The sequence below is a fragment of the Monodelphis domestica genome, chromosome 1 (assembly GCF_027887165.1).
Source record: "Monodelphis domestica isolate mMonDom1 chromosome 1, mMonDom1.pri, whole genome shotgun sequence".
NCBI classification, from domain to species: Eukaryota; Metazoa; Chordata; class Mammalia; order Didelphimorphia; family Didelphidae; genus Monodelphis; species Monodelphis domestica.
The window spans coordinates 207014088-207034008 of record NC_077227.1 but is presented as its reverse complement, the minus strand read 5'-3'; the positions used below and the strand labels follow the sequence as shown (position 1 = coordinate 207034008).

At 36.6% G+C, this 19921-nt stretch overlaps 1 protein-coding gene across 4 annotated transcripts in view; it reads left to right on the top strand.

Annotated features, from left to right (window-relative positions):
• TP53BP1 (tumor protein p53 binding protein 1) overlaps positions 1–19921 on the top strand; it is a 210370-nt gene that overhangs the window by 137434 nt on the left and 53015 nt on the right. For 3 of the 4 annotated variants that reach the window (XM_056810349.1, XM_056810348.1, XM_056810350.1), the window contains exons 13-16: positions 1615–1734; positions 2769–2966; positions 8184–8241; positions 10319–10411. In XM_056810349.1, coding sequence (XP_056666327.1) covers positions 1615–1734; positions 2769–2966; positions 8184–8241; positions 10319–10411 — 469 coding nt within the window. Of the gene's footprint in view, positions 1–1614; positions 1735–2455; positions 2593–2768; positions 2967–8183; positions 8242–10318; positions 10412–19921 lie in introns of those variants that run through there. The other variant, XM_056810351.1, reaches the window with a different exon arrangement.

Below are 19921 nucleotides of genomic sequence, written 5' to 3'. Positions count from 1 at the left end.
CCTCTTTCCTTCTCAAAAATTTAATAGCACTTAGTACCTTTCCTTTACACTGGCCACATTCTAACTTATTGTATAGTTGTTTATGCATGTCTTACTCCTTTTATTAGACTTTAAGCTCTTTGAAGATTGTCAGCATATAATATGCTTATGATTTGAGTAATATTTAAATTGGAGTGGTCAGTGATTTTCCTGTTGATATCTATCAAATTGATCAGACATAGTCAATTCAAAACTAATAGTCTTTCTCAGTGTAAGTATGGAGAGCCACTTTGTTGACCACTACTTACTTAAAGTGATTTATATGTGAGTGAGTGAAATCCAGAAAAAATGTATAAAGAATCATTAAAAGGTTCAGCTGGGTGGCTCAGTGGATTGAGAACCAGGCCTAGAGATGGGAGATCCTAGGTTCAAATCTGGTCTTGGACATTTTCTAGCTGTCTGGCCCTGGACCCTATTTCCTAGCCCTTACTGCTCTTCTGTCTTAGAACCAATACCCAATATTAAATATAAGACAGAAGGTAAGGATTTAAAAAAAAAAGAATCATTAAAGGATTATCAAATCATAGGCAGGAAATGAAAGATTTGAAACAGTTACTGTTTTTAATACTATTTATGTTTACAAGTGAGAATTTAAAAATCTTTGGATATCTTTTTTTTTTTAAACCCTTGCCTTCAATTTTAGAATCAATACTGTATATGGGTTCTAAGCAGAAGAGCAGTAAGGGTCAAGCAATAGGATTAAATGATTTGATTTAATGATTTTAATAAATTTTTAGGGGGCAGCTGGGTAGCTCAGTGGATTGAGAGCTAGCCCTAGAGACGGGAGGTCCTAGGTTCAAATCTGGCCTCAGACACTTCTCAGCTGTGTGACCCTGGGCAAGTCACTTGACCCCCATTGCCTAGCCCTTACCACTCTTCTGCCTTGGAGCAAATACACAGTATTGACTCCAAGATGGAAGGTAAGGGTTTAAAAAAAATTTTTTTTAATTATTTTCATTTTATATAAATTTATATTTTAATTATCATGAATTTTTTGTGATGATCATGAATGTATCATTATACACATAAAAATAATTAATAGATTTGATTAATTAATTAAATTACCAGATTTGAATCCAGAGCCTTTTGTCTCCAGGCCTGGTTCTCTCCATTGAGCTACCTCTCTGCCCCCTGTGCTAGGCATTTCTAAAGCCAGGGCCTGTGATTTTAGTACTTTCCTTCCCTAAAAGATGAGAAATGTTTTGGGAAAAAAGAGAACACATTTCAGTGTATTTTTGAAAATAAGTGTTCTTTTAAAAATTAATAACAAATAAGCCACAAACTGAAAATTAGTTATAGAAGTTAATATTTGGTAAATAGCAGAACAAGTTACAAAAATATCTTTTAAAATGGGATAGCCTCTTGGATAAAAATGCCTATATTGTCATTGTCTAAATTCATCTATATGATGCTATGGGTAGTAAAAATAGACAATCTGATGAGGAAAGGAAGGTTATACAAGAGGTAATGATGGCTGAGAGTAGTGTCGACAGGAGAATTTGGGGGCAAGGACCCCTACTAGGCCTCCTTTAAAGTTTACTCTTCTATTGCTTATTTTGTGCCTTTCTTTTTCAGAAACCCCATTTCATTTTACTTTGCCTAAGGAAGATGATGTTATCCCACCTTTGACCAGTACAACTCCACCTTTAATTGGACATCTAAAATTAGGACCAAGGAGACACAGTACACCTATTGGTGAGTGATATAAAAAAAGACAATCTTTGAGCTAGAAACTCTTTGAGGTGTCATCCTTTATAAAGAGGATATCCTTAGGACCATCTGAGGAATTGGGAGTAGGTGATATCATTAATTCTTCTTGCTTCAGGAAGAATATGACTGACTGCAGATCTTCATACTCTTAATCCAATCCCCCTGGGGATCTGGTGACAATTTCCAGTTTCTTACATTTTGATAATTTTTTTGACCCTTTGGACAACATATATTTGTATAGTAGAAGCTGACTATGCTTGCTTTTTAACAAAAGATAGGGTGTGGAGGGAAGTCAGCCACACACACACACAAAAAATAAACAATTATTAATGTAAGTTTCTTGAGGGTAGAAGACTTTTTTCCTTTGAATCCCCAGAGTTCAGCAGAGTGTCTGGCACATAGTAAGTGCTTTATAAATGCTTTTTAAAAATTCATTTGTTGTTTGAATAAGCATTTTCTTTGTGGAGAACATTGGAGAAAAGGGAATGATGGAAGGAACATCAGAAAAGGAGGGCGGGGAATTTACCACATTGCCTGAAAAGATACATAAGGGACATAAAACTTATAGAAGATGTCTTCTAGTGCAACACCATGTACAAATCATGCATCTGCTTGACAGGCAGGAATACTTAGGTAGTCCCCTCCTCTACAGCAGTTCAGTAGTGTTCTACATTAATCTATTTGTTTTCTCTAGTCAGTGCTGGGAGGTAACTGTCATGCCGTCTGGAGTTTCCTGCTACCTATGCCTGATGCTGGCAGATGTGGGTTGGCTGAGGGCTCATGCAGCATCCTAAATCCAGATGTGGAAGTGGAACTGAATCCTGTTGCTCCTCTTAAGACCAGGTGTCAATTATAGCGTGTAGTTGTGGATATTTGTGACAGGATCTCCTCTAGGTACAACTACTTGAATCCTGCAAACCTGTGGAATCATATAGGCAGACTGATGACCCTGAGGTGCTGTATTTTAATGTTTGTGCTTTAGTGTTTTTTTTTCCTTCCTCCTCCTTCCTTTCTTTCAGTTGTGGACAGCTATTCAGAGAGCCCCATAGCAACCAGTGATGTTATGGCTGAAAGTTCTGTGGGGTCCAGTGATGTTACTGTTGAGAGTGAAAAGGGAGATTCCAGAGCTGTACCAGATGAAAAACTGAGTCTGAGAATGAAACTGGTTAGCCCTGAGACTGAGGCCAGTGAAGAGTCCTTGCAATTTAGTTTGGAAAGTAAGTTATCTTTTTACATGTATCTGGGTAACCTGTGATAAGCTTTTTACCCCTTGTTTAATTTACTATAATATCAAATTGAGTGATTTATCTTGGCTATTCTTATTACTCCCTCTTTTGTTTTAAATTTTATCTTGGTTTTAATAATATCTTTTTATGTCATATTTCTTTATTAGTATATCCCTCTATTTTCCTTGTGAACTGTACCTTATTTAAAAAATTTAAAAAGAAATTTGAAAAGTTCAACAAAACCTACCAGCACATCGATCATCTCTTAACAGTGTAAGCATGCATCATACCCACCGTTCCCTTCCTCTGTCATGAAGGGAGGAAGAGGCAAGCTCTTTTTCCCCCCTAAGCAATGTGAATAATAGAAAGATGAGGTGGTAGTGTAGTATAAATGAATTGGTGGGGGGGACTTGAGTTGGGTTGAGTTTTCTGATTATTGTGACATTGGGATACTCTCTATACTGGTGGCATTTTCATATTTTGATTTGGAGGGGAAAGAGTGATATATGGATAAGTAAGTACTATTATGGCTGAAGTACTAAATATCCTTGGATATTCAATCAAAAATTCTAGATATTCAATAGCAAAGCTAGGATGGTAGAATGTGAACAAATTAGAGCCAAAATGTGATGTATGAATATTATAAAATTAGCATAGCAAAAACAACTCTGAGGTATCACCTCACACCTAGCAGATTAGGTAACATGGCAGCAAAGGAAAGTAATAAATGTTGGATGGAATGTGGCAAAGTTGGGACATTAATGCACTGCTGGTGGAGTTGTGAATTGATCCAACCATTCTGAATGGCAATTTGGAACTATGCCCAAAGGGCTTTAAAAGACTGTCTGCCCTTTGATCCAGCCATACCACTGCTGGATTTATACCCCAAAGAGATCATAAGGAAAAAGACTTGTATAAAGATATTCATAGCCACACTCTTTGTGGTGGCAAAAAATTGGAAAATGAGGGGATGCCCTTCAATTGGGGAATGACTGAACAAATTACGGTATACATGTTGGTGATGGAATACTATTGTGCTCAAAGGAATAGTGAACTGGAAGAATTCCATATAAACTGGAACGACCTCCAGGAATTGATGCAGAGTGAGAGGAGCAGAACCAGGAGAACATTGTACACAGAGACTGATACACTGTGGTACAATCAAATGTAATGGACTTCTCTATCAGCAGCAATGCGATGATCCAGGACAATTCTTAGGGACTTATGAGAAAGAATGCTATTCACATCCAGAGAAAGAACTGTGGGAGCAGAAACACAGAAGAAAAACAACTGATTAATCACATGGGTTGATGGGGATATATTTGGGGATATAGACTCTAAATGATCACCTTAGTGCAAATATCAATAATATGGAAAGAGGTCTTGATCAATGATACATGTAAAACCCAGTGGGACTGCGAATTATTGGCTATGGGGGGGAGGTGAGGAAAAGAACATGAATCATATAACCATGAAAAAATAGTCTAAATTAATTAAATAAAAGTTTTCATTAAAAAAAATAAAATTAACCTAGAACCTTTTAAAGAGAAAAGACAACATTCTCTTTTGAGACCACAAGGAAGTTAAATGAGGAGTGTGGAATTCTAGATCAAGAGTGAATCAGAGGGGGCAGCTAGGTGGCTTAGTGGATTGAGACCCATGAGGTCCTGAGTTCAAATGTGATGTCAGATACTTCTTAGCTGTATGATCCTGAGCAAGTTACTTAACCTCTATTTTCTAGTATTTACCTCTCTTGCCTTGGAACCGATGCTTAGTATCAATTCTAAGAGAGAAAATGAGGATTTTTTTTTTTAAGAGTGAATCTGAATGGGACAGATTAAGACTGGGGAACTGTAGCAAGATAGAATAATTTAGGATCACTTTGTATGTGACTAGATATTTTGTTTTTCATTTACCTTGTCACTATATTTATATTGTCTTTTTTCCTTTGTTAGAATTTTTTTTTTAAACTAGAAAACATTTTTCTGATCAGATGTGTGTAGAGATATGAAGCCTAGGGGAGGTAGGCACTGGAAATGGGCACCAGGATATAGTGACAGTTGGCAAAAGGAAGATATTAAATGGTTAGGGATTAGGTATGGCAAGCCTCTGAACCTAAGAAACTATCTCAGCCCATGTACCCACAAAAGTCAGAGGATCATAGGATTTAAAACTAAGAAGGATCTTGAATATTATTTAGCCTGCTCATATTTTACAGAAAAGGAAACTGAAACCTACAGAGATTAAGCAATTGCCACATAGGTAACTAATAGCAAAATTGAGACTTGAACCCAGGCCTTCTGCCCCTAAATCTCATACCTTTTCTTATTTTTTAGATTATGAATTTAATAGATAATTAATGTTAGTTACCAATACAAACAAGAGAACAAGGATTGTTTGTGAAACCACGAATGATTATATACCAGGGTAGGCAGGCCTTGGAACATCCAAAACAAACTAATACAGACAAGTACAGCAGGTAGGAAATGAGATGTCTGTTTTAACCTCCTTAAATAGAGGTTTGCTTCATTCACTGGGACAAAGGGTACTGATGTGGTGTGAGTAACAAGATCGATTGCCTCTTGAAAGATGATGAAACTTCTCAGAGATGATTTTACTGGAGGAATGGTAGAGAAGTCAGACAATACAATTGGATGGGAAATGAGGAAATGTCTGTCTCTTTTTTCCTTCAATAGAGGCCCTAGTTGATAGGCCTTAATTTCCAGAAAGTTCACGACTATAATACAAAGTGTTGCTATAAGTACTTTCAGACATATGGCATTGTTTCTCCCTTATCTTTTACTCCTTTGGTGGAGTATATACCTTGTATTGCTATATGCTCAAAGAGTATGAATAATTTTTATCTTTTGAGTATAATTTCAAATTGTTTTCCAGATTGACGTGACAATTTCACAGCTCCATCAATGATATACCTGTTCTTCCACAGCCCTTCCAGCAGTTGTCATTTTGCTTTTTTTGTTATCTTTTTCAGCCTAAAGGTTGTGAAGTTGAACTTCAGAATTGCTTTAACTTCCATTTTTCTCACTATTAGAGATTTCATATGATCATTGATAGCTTAGATTTCTTTACTTGGAACCTACTTATTCATAACATTTGACCATTTATCTACTGGGAACTGACTCTTATTCTGTATTTATACCAGTTCTCTATAAAGCTTGATAATGAAATTTGCTACAGAGATTTCCCCCAATTAACTTTTTGTTCCAATTCTACTTACATTGCTCATTTGTGCAAAGACTGCAATTTTATATAATAAAAACTATCCATTTTGTCTTTTGTGATTCTCTCTGGCCCCCTCCCAAGTTGTGAAAATACCATCTTCCCTGCTCTAATATTAGTATGACCATTTATGTTCTTCATTTGGAATATATTTTGGAATGTAGTGTGAAATCTTTAATTTCTTTCAGATTTCTTTCCATTTTTCTAGCTGTTTTTGTAGAAATTGGGTCCTTAAGTGAGTATGTAGCATTCTTGGTGGTCTTTTTTTTTTAACACTGTACTACTTACTGTGTTCAGTTACTTCTGGGTTCTAGGGCTCTTTCCATACTATATTGTGCCCTTGGAGGGACATTCCTTGAGTTGGAGTTCATTCACCAGAGAAGTGAAAGGCAGAAGTTTTGAGGCCAGAGAAAAAGATCATTCCACTTAATTGAGCAAAGAAGCTGGTGCCTTGGGATTCTTACTGTAGTTTATTGAAATCTAAGTGTAGGGCTGGAATTCAGGGGCAAAATGATGTACTGGAAGAGAAGATTTTGATTCAGAGAGCCTAGGCTTGAATCCTGGCTCTGCAGGATTCCCTAACTGCAAAATGAGGAGGTGAGACTAAGGTTAACTCCATGGTCCCTTCTGTCTCTAAATCTATGGTTCTTTTCAGTTCGGTAAACATTTATTAAGTGCCTGCTATGAGCCAGGCACTGTGCTAAGTGTTGGGATACAAAAAGAGTATAAAGATTGTCTCTACCCTAATGAAGCTTACAATCTAATGGGGGAGACAACTTACAAATGAATATATAGAAAGCAAGGTGTATACAGGATAAATAGGAAATAACAGAAGGCAGGCACTAGGATTAAGGCGGGTTCGAAAAGGACATGGAACATTTTTACCTTTTATTTTCTTCTGCCAGAGATCAGTCATAGGAACACTGACTATGTCAGACTCTATGAATATTTGTATCTTGTATATAAACAATGGAAAAAGGCATTGTTAAGTAATATTTACTACCTCTCAGATTTTCCAACTCACTTTTGGAATTCCTGACACTATCTTTGGAGACTTTGTTAATGTGGATGATTTTTATGGTATCATCACTACCATGATCGTTATGAGGCTTATCTTATGGAGAGGCAGAATGAGATAGCTAGGCCATTAGACTTGAAGTCAGGAAATTAGGTAGGCCTATATCTGAGTCCTACTTCAGACACTAGTTGGGTGATGCTAGTTAAGTCACACAATCTTTCTGAACTTCTGTTTCTTCATCTGTGCAGGTTGGTTTTGATGATCAAGTGAGATAATATTTGTAAAGTGCTTTTCAAACCTTTAAATATTATGTAAATGTGAACAGTTGTTATTATAATTACTTATTTTGTCTTCATCTCGCTCTGAGATTCTTAACCTGTTCTGTGTCATGGACTCTTTTGGCAATCTGGTGAAATTTATGGACGCCTGAAAATAATATTTAAAATGCATAAAATAAAATAAATAAATTGCAAAGAAAACCAATACTTTGAAATATATTTATCTATCAATCTAAATTAAAAGTTAATTTTAGAAATACTTAATTTTATAAAGGTAATTTTTAAAAAATGAGTAATCCTTAGGTTAAGTAAGAACTCCTGATTTAGAAAGATGTGTAAATGAAAGGTTAGAATAGTGATCCAGGGAGTTAATTTTCATCATTAAATGAGGCTTCTTAGTAATTTCATATAACATTTTTAACTTTGCTCACTTAGACCAGAGAAAATGGTTTTGTCAGGATATTGATTGTAAGGAGTGGCAAATACTTGTCCTGTTAAATCATAGTTAATGATTTTTTCTTTCTGTTCCTGTTCTTCATCCCTATTTCTATTTTTTTCTGCTATAGAGTAGGAAAAGAAAGAGTAAAAAAATAAGGATAAGCTTTTTTAGGTATGACACTAACTGGTTTCTTTATTTTTCTCCCTTCCCTCCTTGCCTATGTTTTTGTTCAGAGCCTGTAAGTGGTGAAAGGAAAAATGGATCCACTGCTGTTGCTGATTCTGTTGCCAGGTAACCAGAGCTTGTTGCTATGCAGAGCAGTCTCATACAGAGCCACTGTTAATGAAGGAAAAGATGATTTATCAATAGTAGGAAAAAATCAAAATGAAACCCAGAATAAGGGATCTGTAGGAAGAATGATTCAATAAGTCCTAACTTTTTTCATTAACACTGAAAAAACCAGTATTTTGTCTGCTAACTTGTCTAAAATGTTGACAGAAACATTTTTTATTTAAAATTTTTATTTTATTATATATATATTTTTTTTAATTTAAATTTTAAAAATTTACTTCAAAAATCATAATCCTCATCCTGAGCTTCTTTGCTCTTGGTAGGGCTATAATGTGCGGCAGGAAATAGTTGGATAGTCTCATATAGTGATATTTATGGACTCAGAGATTTCAACTATTAGCCATTGTATAAGATCATTTCTGTTCAGTATCCCAATGTGTGTTGTATTATTTTTATTATTGTTGTTGTTATTGTTAGCTATTATATAAGATCATTCTAATTACTCTCCCAACCTGTGTTGTGGTATATGGTTGTGGTGGTGGTATAGTGTATTATTGTTATTGTTGCTGTTATTGCTTTCTATAATGCCTTGAGGGTGACTCTTTCTCTAGGTTCAGACCTGAGTAGTTGAGCTTTGCCATCTGGTGGCTATGAGAGGGTATAAAAGTCTATCATCTGTTACTGACTATAATCATAAAACATTAAAATTCTGGAAGTACTGCTTAAAGTATGGATGAAAATTTCCCAAGTCCTCTGATATGATCCTAGTTCTATCTTCTTATTTACTACATATTCTGGAGGAAAAAAAAGATTTTAATCTCTCTGGATTTAATGTCCCTTCCTATAAAATGAACTTCATATTCCAGGGTGAGGATTATATGTTACTTTTGAGACTTCTGCTAAATACTTTTTATAAGTACATAGTCTTGCTAGTTGGGGGAAAATCTCCTTAAATTTGAAAAATTCTGTTGTTTTTACATTATTATATTCCAGATTCTGCTTATTGTTAGTTTGCTTGTGCAGATGGAGAAGAGATTAAATCTCATTCTAAAGTTAGGGAGAATCTTAGAGTATGGAAGAAAGAGAGGTCCTGCAAAGCAAAGGTGGGAGTGTAATAAAGGAAGAGATTGGAATGAAGTGTAGCCATAATGATATGTGTTATTGATAATAGTATTAGAGTACTAGTATGTGTTTATCTTGTTTTAAAAACAAACCCAAACAGATAAACTTCATGATCTATAGAAAAAGATTGTGCGAGGTTTTGTTTTTTTTCCAAATAAATTTAGTTCCTCTCCTCTCTTCTTTTTTCTTTCTTTTCCTTTTCTCGTTTTTTTTTTTAATCCTTACCTTCCATCTTAGAATCAAGACTAAGTATCAGTTCCAGGGCAGAAGAGTGGTAAGGGCTAGGCAATTGGGACTTTCCCAGGATCACATAGCTAGGAAGTTTCTGAGTTCAGATTTGAATCCAGGACCTTTTATTTCTAGGCCTGGCTCTCTATCCATTGAATTGCCTAGCTGCCTTTTTTCTCCTCTCCCTTCTCCTTTCTTTCCTCCTCACATCTCTCCCGTCTCACTTCCCTCTCTTCTCTTCCTCTCCTCCCTTTCCCTCTTCTTTCCTCCCTCTTTTCTTTTTCTGTTTCTGTACATGCTACTTTTCATGAGGTTCTATTTGGAAGAGAAATCACATTGCTGTCTGCCTACAGATGGAGCAATTTCTATTTCTGTGCATTCATGAGATTACACAGAGCCAGGAAGAGACAGAATTTGCAGTGGGACAGGAGTATGGTGATAGCATGGAACTGGGCATTACTCTGATCAAATTGTTATTGCTAGTGACTTTCTTTATGAAGATTTTTCTCATGCTGCATTAGAAATAGAAGAAAGCTACATCCTTAATCAAGAGAAGAAATGTAAAGGAAGGATTTTTTCCCTGCAATTCTTGAAAGATATTTCTAACATATAGCATGATCCTTGACACATAACAGGCATTTATTTAATAAATGTTTGTTGATTGCTTGAAAGGTATTTCTCCTACCCAAACAAATGCAGAATTATTGCTTTATCTTGTTATCCTTAGTTCTCAGAAGACAGTGTCTGTGTTTAGCCATGTCTGTGAGGTCCAGCAGGATGATGAAGTCAAAGGCCGTGATCTCCCATCAGATCTCATCAGGTAAGCATTATTGTCATAGTATCTTTACTCCCATTTTAAAACATAAATTGATTGCTTCTAGAAACTGTTTTGGTCTCTCTTTGTGGTTTCTAGCTTAGCTTTTTACTTTAGTGTGGTATATTCTATCCAGACCAAATCTTACTTATTTAAAAAATGGTCTTTGAAAAAATCTGTATCTGATCCCATTCTGTGTTCTCCTATCTTCTCAAAGGGTTTCATCCTCAATCTTCCCCTCTCTATTCAACCTCTCTATTAACTGGTTTCTTCTCTACTGCTTTCAAACATGCTCAAATCTTCCACACCAACATCCTAAAGCTTTCATTAGACTCTACCATCCCTCAAGTTTCATTCTCTATCTCTCCCCCCTTTCTTAATGAAATTCCCTGAAAAAGCTGTTTATTCTTGTTGCCTGAATTTCCTCTCCTTTCTTTAACCCTTTGCAATCTGGCTTTGACTTCATCACTCAAACAAAACTATACTCTCTAAAGTTATAAACAATCTCTTAGTTGCCAAATCTGATGGTCTTTTTTCAGTCTTCATCCATGACTTCTTTCCTGCATGCTGTCTTCTCAATGAATTTTCATGACACTACACTATCTGTTCTTCTCTCTTTTTGGTGACTTTTCAGTCTCCTTTCCTGGATCATCATCTAGATTATGTTCTCTAACTGTGGGTGTTCCCCAAGATTCTGCCCTATGTGACAAGGAAATCACTTTTAAAAGACTGATATATATTACTTTAAGGTCGCCAAGCAATTCAGCTATGTAATTCCTAAATGAAAACTCAAGTCAGCCGTCAACCTTTTATGGAGTTTTAATTACAAACAGGAGGTAGAAAGGAATTAGAGATAGAGAGATAGAGGTAGAGAGAAAGGGGAGAGAAGGGAATAGGGCTTAAATACCCCTTCTATTTAGGCTGGGCCAAAAGGCCCAAGCCCTTAGATAGCTGGGGCAAAGAAAGGAGATCAGTCCCTATTACTCACGTGACCAAAATGGAGAAACAGTCTCAGGGCCCCCACCTTCAGCTTCCTCCAGAGCAAGCTTCTCAGAGCACACACCAACCACTCCGACAAACTCCTAAAAACACCACCCACCCCTGAGTCTTCAGACCCCCCTCTCTTTAAGGAAACCATCCAAGTTGCCTCCCCTCAATTCTCCCATCTACCAATCACTGTCCATCAATTTCCCTGTGCCAATGGAGGCTCTAGCTTAACCCAGGACCGCCCAGAGGTCTCTGGCTTTGCACATGTCTGTTGAAGGTCATATTTTCAAATAATTAAATCTTTGATCCTTTGCTACAGCCCTTCCTAAATCCTGTTAACCTGAGTAGGGTAGAGATTGGAATAATTAAATTTTGATCTATGCTGCAGCCCTTCCTCAATCCTGTTAGGACTGAGTAGGGTGGAGATTGATTCCAAGTATCTCCATTGTATCAATTCTAAAATCAATCATGACTCAAAGAAATTCCTGTTCTATGCTTAAGCATAGGTCAAAGTCCTTTCCATTGTTCAGCAAAAGGTTTCTGTCCTAAAGTAATCTTAAGAAGGGAGTCAGGGGGGAAACTCTCATGCCAATGGGGTTCACATTCTAATAGCCAAGACCCACTATCAATAGGAAATTTTTCAAGTATGAAATTTCCCAATGGTGAAATTTCCAACATTTATAAGTCTAAGGAATTTTAAGGTTTACACCTAGGTCCTATTTTCTTCACCCTCCATACTTCTCTTGGTAACTTCATCAATTTCCATGGGTTTAACTATCATTTACATATCCAGTCCCAGTCTTTCCCCTGAGGTTCAGTCCCATATCACCAGATATCTGTTGAGCATTTGAGACTGGATGTCTCATTGACATCTCAAATTCAACATGTCCAAAATTGAACTCAGTATATTTCTTCCCAAATCTACCCCTTCTTCCAAACTTCCCTGTTTCTTTTGAAGATATAAACATTTTATTTTTGGTCCCCTAAGTTGGTGACCCTCAGCATTATCCTGAACTTTCTTACCCTCTTTTACCTCAGATCCAACTGTTTGCCAGATCTGCCATTTCTGTTGCCATGACATCTCTTGAATCTGATTCTTCTCTCATGGAGCCATCTTCTTAGTTCAGGCCTTCCTTACCTCTTGCCTAATATTGTAGTAATTTCCTCTGAGGCTCAAGTCATTCTTTGCTCCTACATCCTACACACTAATGTCAAAGTAATTTTCCTTAAGCTCAGATCTGACTGTGTAATTCCCCTACTTTTCAAATCTATCACCTCTAACAGTAAATATAAAGTTTGGTTTAGTTTTTAAAGCCTTTCACAATCTGTTCTCAACCTTTATCTTTCTAGTCTTAGTGGACATCACTCCCTCCTTCCTGTACTTTATAATCCACATGACATTTTATCTCTCATTTCTCTGTCTTTGCGTTGGACATTTTACTGGTCTGGTATATGATCTTTCCTTTCCTGCCTTGTAGAATCCTTCTCTTTTAAGATGCTGATCAAGCACTATTTTCAGCATGAAGCCTTTGCTGATCTCTGCAACTACCAGTTTTCTCTTTCCTAGACTACCTTATATTTATTTTTTTATATTTTCGTATTTATTCACTGCATGTTTATACTTTAGATATTTAAACTTACGGTGCATTTAAACTTTAATAGCTTGAAACTATACCAAAACTTTTGTGATGCTCATTTTTAGAAGGTAAATTCCTTGTGAGGAGGAATTATTTCATTCTTTGTACTAGTATCCTCATTGCCTGACATAATGAATGGGTTGTAGTGCTGGTTAAGAAATACTAGTTGGTTGTTGATTAATAAATTGCTGAGAGTCTTCCTTTATAGGTATAGGAAAGCTGTGTTGTTCACCTTGCTGTCAAATAATTCTTTTAATTTCTACTTGAAGATTATTTGTTTATAGACTAAACTTTCATAGTTCATATACAGCAACCAGCACAATGACACAACTCATCTATGTCATCAACCTATGTCTGTTGGTAGTGGAAGTGTTGCCTCCATCAAGATTTGAAAGACACTAACCTTAATTTGTTCTGGTTTCCCTATATTATATATATAATCACTATAGTGTATTCATTGTCTATTATAATGGGTTTCCGTGTTAGTGAGTTGCTTTTTTTGACGTTGAATTTCATTTTCATTAAAAAAAAAATGGATATATTTATATGAGAGTTGTACTTGAACATATCTAATAATTTTGGCCATTTATTTCACACCCGTACTCTCCAGAGGGTCTTCTGCTTACCCAAAAGATAAATTTCATATATTGAAAACTATTATTCTATTGTTACTCTATCTGGCCCTTAGAATCTGTCTTGCTAAGCTGTCATAGATGACCATTATCCTTCCTTTTATCTACCCTGGTTGCCAACCCTTATAAATAAGCTCTTTTGCTTCTTTGAGTTTGCTTTAAAAAATTAAATATTGGGGGCAGCTGGGTAGCTCAGTGGATTGAGAGCCAGACCTGGAGATGGGAGGTCCTGGGTTCAAATAGAGCCTCAGATACTTCCCAACTGTGTGACCCTGGACAAGTCACTTGATCCCCATTGCCTAGCCCTTACCACTCTTCTGCCTTGGAACCAGTACACAGTATTGGTAAGGGTTTTTAAAAAAAGAAAAAATTAAATGTTATTTTTAATAAGTAAATATCCACTTCCTATATGAATGAGAATGGGGGGGGGGAGGGAAAGGGTTTTAAAACAGAATAGGAGAGTGAGCCAGATTGGGGAATGCTCTATGACTTTGAAGTCATTTTCTTCTCCTAGGTGGTTTATGTCTTGAATACTCCTGTTACCATAATAGCTTTTTATTCTTTAACCTTAGGATCTTGAGAGGGAAAGAAACTAGTTAGGATATGAGTCAGCAATGTCAGGCAATAGGAATGGGCACAGACTTCAAATGGGACAGGAACTCTAGAGCAGAGAGTTACCCTAGAAAGCTAGTGTTTCCCTCCCCCTCCCCCTTAGTTTCTTAAGAAGCATCCTTCTTTCCTTCCCTGAGTCTTGTTCTATCAATTTTTCCTTTTCTTCCTTACATTTTTGATCTTTTTCTCTTCATTGACTTCTTCCCCTCAGTCCATAAGCATATTAAAAGCTCCCCTAATTTAAAAGACTCTTCCCTTAATCTTACTTTTCCCTTGAACTATATTGTTAAAGCCATTCTCCAAGTTATAGACATCCCCATAGTTTCTAGTTCTTTGCTGCCACAAAAAAGATCAGCAAACATAATTTTGTACATAGGCTTGCTTAGTAGTGGTATTACTGGATCAAAGAGTGTTCCCAACTTAGTAAATTATTGGGCATAGTTTCAAATTGTTTTCTGTATTGACTGAACCAGTTCTCAGTTCCACCAAAAGACCAGTGACTTTCTAATTCATATCTTTGGATAATATTCTGCCCCCTGCTCGCCAAAGAAAACAAAACCACAAATAACTCCTCCTTTTGAAACTTTCTCATTTTTTTTGACTTTGATGATATTGCAGTAACCTAGTTTTAGTTTCTTTTTTGGTATATTATGTACATCTTTTTAAAAAAAGCATATAATAAATTTAAAACATTAATTCAAGACCGTGTTGATGAATTCTTTCTGCTTTCCTCCTATACATTAATGCTTTCTTCTTGTCTCTTTTTTTGGGGGGGGGGGATCTTTATAACCACCCTTCTCTTGTTCTCCACCTGCCCCTTCATAACAAGTAAATATAGTCAAGCAGAGAGTACACATTGTCTATGCCTGAAAATATGTCTCATTTTATATCTCTAGTTCATCACCTGTATTTTGAGATATGTAATAGCATGTATTATTGTTAGTCCTCTGAAGTTCATGTTGTCACTGGGGCCAAGTGTAGGTAGTTTTTGTTGGTTGGGGATTGGGATTACTCTGGGAGGAAGGAGCAAGACTGGAATCATGAACCAGGTATCTGGTGACAAATGACTGCAACTAGGTCTGGGTATTGAGTCTGGAGCCTTCATTCAAATTGGGGAAGACAGTAAGTTCACATATTAGTAGAGAAAAAAAAATATATAAAATGAATATAATATAATTTGTGGAGAAGGTACATTAGCACCTGGGAAGACCAGGGTTCCTACCTCCCCCGTGAAGAACAGAGAGCTTGAATTGAATCTTGAAGGAAACCAGATATTCCAAGAGACAAAAGTTAGGAGGGGATGCATAACAGATATGGGATAAAGCCAATGCAAAGGCAGGAACGTGGGAGATAGAGCATCCTACATGCAGAACATTGAATAAGTTGGTATGACTAGATTGTAGAATGTGAGGAGGGATGGTATAAGAAGATGAGAAAGTTTAGAAAGAGACCATATTGTGAAGATATTTAAATATCAAGTAGAAAGTAGCATTTTTTTTCCCTTGAGACAATAAAAGAAGCCATTGAAATTTATTCAGTAGGTAAGGGATGATGTCAGGTGATATGATCAGACTTGTACTTTAGAGAAGTCATTTTGGCAGCTATATGGTAGATGTACTGGCATGGGAGCAGATTTGAATTAGGGAGACCAAATAGGTAAAAAGAACAGAGCCCTGTATAGAGGTATACTCATAGTTAGCATGGCTGGTGAATCAGCCACAATTACTAAGGAGTGTTGAGAGAAGTAGGAGGGGAACCAGGAGAAAGCAATGAATTGAAAGCCCAGAAATGAGAATGTAATCTAGGATATCAAGATAATCAACAGTATCAGATGCAGCAGAAGAGAAAATGAGGATTGAAAAATTGTGCCACACATATTCATAATTCACAGAAGATAGAAAATTAGGAGAGCTACATTGAAGAAGTATCAAGATCTAAAAGCATTAGAGGAAATTTAATAGGATCAAATATCAAGTCTTACTCTTGGGTTCAAAAAAATCAACTTCATAGATTTAAGACATGGCTAGACATCAGTTCCCCTGAAAAATATCTAAGGGTCAGGGCAGCTCAGTGGGCTCAGTGGATAGAGAGCCCTACCTGGAGATGGAAATTTGGGGTCCAAATTTGACCTTAGATATTGTCTAGCTATATGACCCTTGGCAAGTCACTTAACCCCTATTGCATAGTCCTTACCACTCTTGCCTTAGCATCAATACAGAATATTGATTCTAAAACCCACCTCTGTATCATTTCTTTTTCCATTCTCATTGAAGAGCCTTTTTGTTATGTGTCTGTGAACTAGAATAGCCCAACTACCTTTCCTTAACCTCATCTAACCCATCTTGCACATTGATTTCAGATTTATCTCAAGCCACTGTTTTGATTGTGATATTCTCTTATTCAAAAAACTTGCAAGTCTCATTTATAGAACAAGATCCAGACTGATTCTTACAGCATTAGAAGTCTATAACTTTTTGTTCTCCAGCTTATCACTATTGCTTTCTTTCACCCTGTATTAAAGTCAAGCAGGACTAATTGATGTTCCTTGAACATGTCATGTTTCCTCCACTTCCTACCTTTGTTCATGCTATTCTTTCTCCCTTTCCCCATCCCCACCTATCACAGTTTAACCCATTTCTAGGAGCAGCCTACTTCAGTTTCCATCTTTTCTATGAAGTCTTCTTGTTTCCTCTAACATTTTGCCTGAACCTCTACTAGAACACTTAACACATTTTGCCTTTATTATAATTATTTGAGCATGTCTCATCTTTCCTATCAGATTTTAAGCACTCTTATTAGATTATATTATTACAAATTAACATCTTGTCTTAGTATCCCTCATGAAATCTTGCCCAAATGAGTACTTAAATATATGTCCAATTCAGTTAGTTATTGTATCCTCTTTCTTACTCAGTGCTTTTGTTTGTAGAGATAAGTATCCGGTTACTCAGATAATCAGGTGAGCTTTCAACATGTCCTTTCAGGCCATCTTCCTCAGAAATTCAGGAATTCATTTGGATTCTTGACTGTTTGGGTACTGAAATTGGAGCTGCCATATGAGCATTCAAATGAATATTCTTTCATTGCTTGTTGCTCCTTGAATTTGTTTTGTTGTATAGTTTCTTCAGAGATGTGTATGTTCTGAATCCTTTGGTTTCAAGTAGGAAAACTTCCTGAAATCTTATTACTCAAAATAGTACATTTGGTTTTACTGGGATTTGTTTCTTATCCTTCAAAAACATTCTGTCACCCTGCATCTGTCTCCATCTCTTTTTATATGTCTCTTTAACTGGTGGCAGGACTAATTGCTTTGAAAAACTGTCCATTTTTATAGCATTCAGAGTGTATTTCTAGTTATTACTAAAAATTCACAAGTTTGGAATTTAAATCTTTGTCTAACTATCACTAGAAAGCTCAATTGTTAAGCCTGGAAAATGAAATCAATGTTGTTTGTTTGTTTGTTTTCAAAAAAGAAACTACAGTTTAAATTATCATCATTACTAAGCATTTATTAAGAACTTAATATGTATTGAGCACTCTACTAATCTTTGGGATTATAAAAAAAGACAAAAACACAATTCCTGCCTGCAAAAAAGAGGTCACATTGTACAGGAGAAGATAACATGAAAACAACTACACATGTAACATAATACTTATGTGTGTATATATACACATAATGCAAATGGATCTTAATGGGAAGGCACTAAGTATGGGAGAGGGGACTGAGAGAAAGAGAGTAGGAAAGTCCTCTTGTAGTGATGGGGCTTAAGTGGAACCTTGAAGGAAAGCCAATAGATAGAAGTTAGAAACAAGAACATTCCAGGGAAATGTAAGGGTTAAATTTAATGGTTGGACAATAATTTTATGAAATTATGTGGTCGCCAATATTTATTATACCCCGAGTCAGAAATTTATTTACAAATAGAGAAGAATCAATAAAGAAGAGAAATGTGAGGGGTTTAGAGAAGTTATTTATCCTTTATTAATCCAGGCAGAGATTAATTAGCTCTCAACAAGAAAGGCCAGTAGTGAGTATTCACATGGCCTCCTCCAAGATGGAAGCTAGTCTCTCCAGAAACTAGGAAAGGAGTTAGCTTTTCACTAGTCCAGGAGTCAGAGTCCAGGTTGAAATTGAGCTCCAAGCCCATGATCCAAGCTGCAATCTCCAGTGAAGCTCCCTTGAAGACTCTCTCCACTCAGGAGACTATCTCCACAAGACTTACTTAAACCTGAAGGATCGCTGGCTTTTATGGTGACTTTTTGACCCTGCCCCTCTTCACAGGGACTAACCTTAGTTTTCAGATTGCCTGGCCCTGCCCAGGGGGCAGTGCTTGTGGGAACCAATTCTCACTTTCTGGAGGGGTGAATACTCATCAAGAGGGTTCACAGATTCCTGGCTGATTGAGTTTCTGAGGGTATAAACTCTGATCATAGGATTCACAAGTTTGGGACTGAGTTAAAAGGGTGGAGCTCTCTAAGTAAGTGACTTTTGAGTTCTCTAAGTACCTTGCTAGCTTCTCACCTAGTACTAAGTAGGGTGTGGAACAACCTTTTGTCGATTCTATTCAAAAGTAGACAAAAGAGGGTTAATCCTGTCTTCACAGTCCAAGTAGGGATACTTAAGTTAGTGTTAACTAAAGTGTTAACTCAAAAATAGACACAGGGAATAAAGAATTCCCTTTTACTAGTGTAAACTCAGAAAAGAGAACAAAGAATTCCCTTTCACACAAGTAAAGAAAGCTATTGAAAAGGCATAGAATTGAGATGACATGTCTCATTTGAGGAAAAGCAAGATGACTAGTGTCACAGGATCCTAGAGTATATGGAGAAAAATAATTTTAAGAAGACTAAAGGGACAGCTAGGTGGCACTGTGGCTAGAGAGCTAGTTCTGTAGACTGGAGGTCCTAAATTGAAGTCTGGCCAAAGATATTTCTAGCTGTGTGACCCTGGGCAAATCACTTAGCTCCCATTACCTAGCCTTTGCTGCTCTTCTGTTTCAGAATTAATGCTAAGCATCAATATATACCAAGGTAAGAATTTATTATTATTTTTTAAACCCTTACCTTCCACCTTGGAATCAATACAGTGTATTGGTTCCAAGGCAGAAGAGCAGTAAGGACTAGGCGGTGGGGGTCAAGTGACTTGCCCAGGGTCACACAGCTAGGAAGTGTCTGAGGCCATATTTGAACCCAGGACCTCCCATCTCTATGCCTGGCTCTCAATTCACTGAGCCACCTAGCTGCCCCCTAAGGTAAAAATTTAAAAAAGAGAAAAAAGAAGACTTTAATGATAGGAAAGATCTGGGTTGTGAAGAGCTTTAAAAGCTAAACAAGATTTTATGTTTCATTCTGAAGGTATCAATAGGCAGCTACTAGAGTATGAGTAGGGAATTGCTATAGACAGCCTTGCCCTTTAGGAAGATCAGCTGGAATACCACTAATGTGTTCATACCCTAAAGAGATAATAAAAAAGGGTTGTACAAAAATATTCATAGCTGTGCTCTTTGTGGTAGCAAAAAACTGGAAAATGGTAGGGTGTCCCTCAATTGGGGAATGGTTAAACAAATTGTGGTATATGATGGTGATGGAATACTATTGTGCTGTAAGAAATGAAAATTGCTTGATTTCTATATGAACCGAAAGAACCC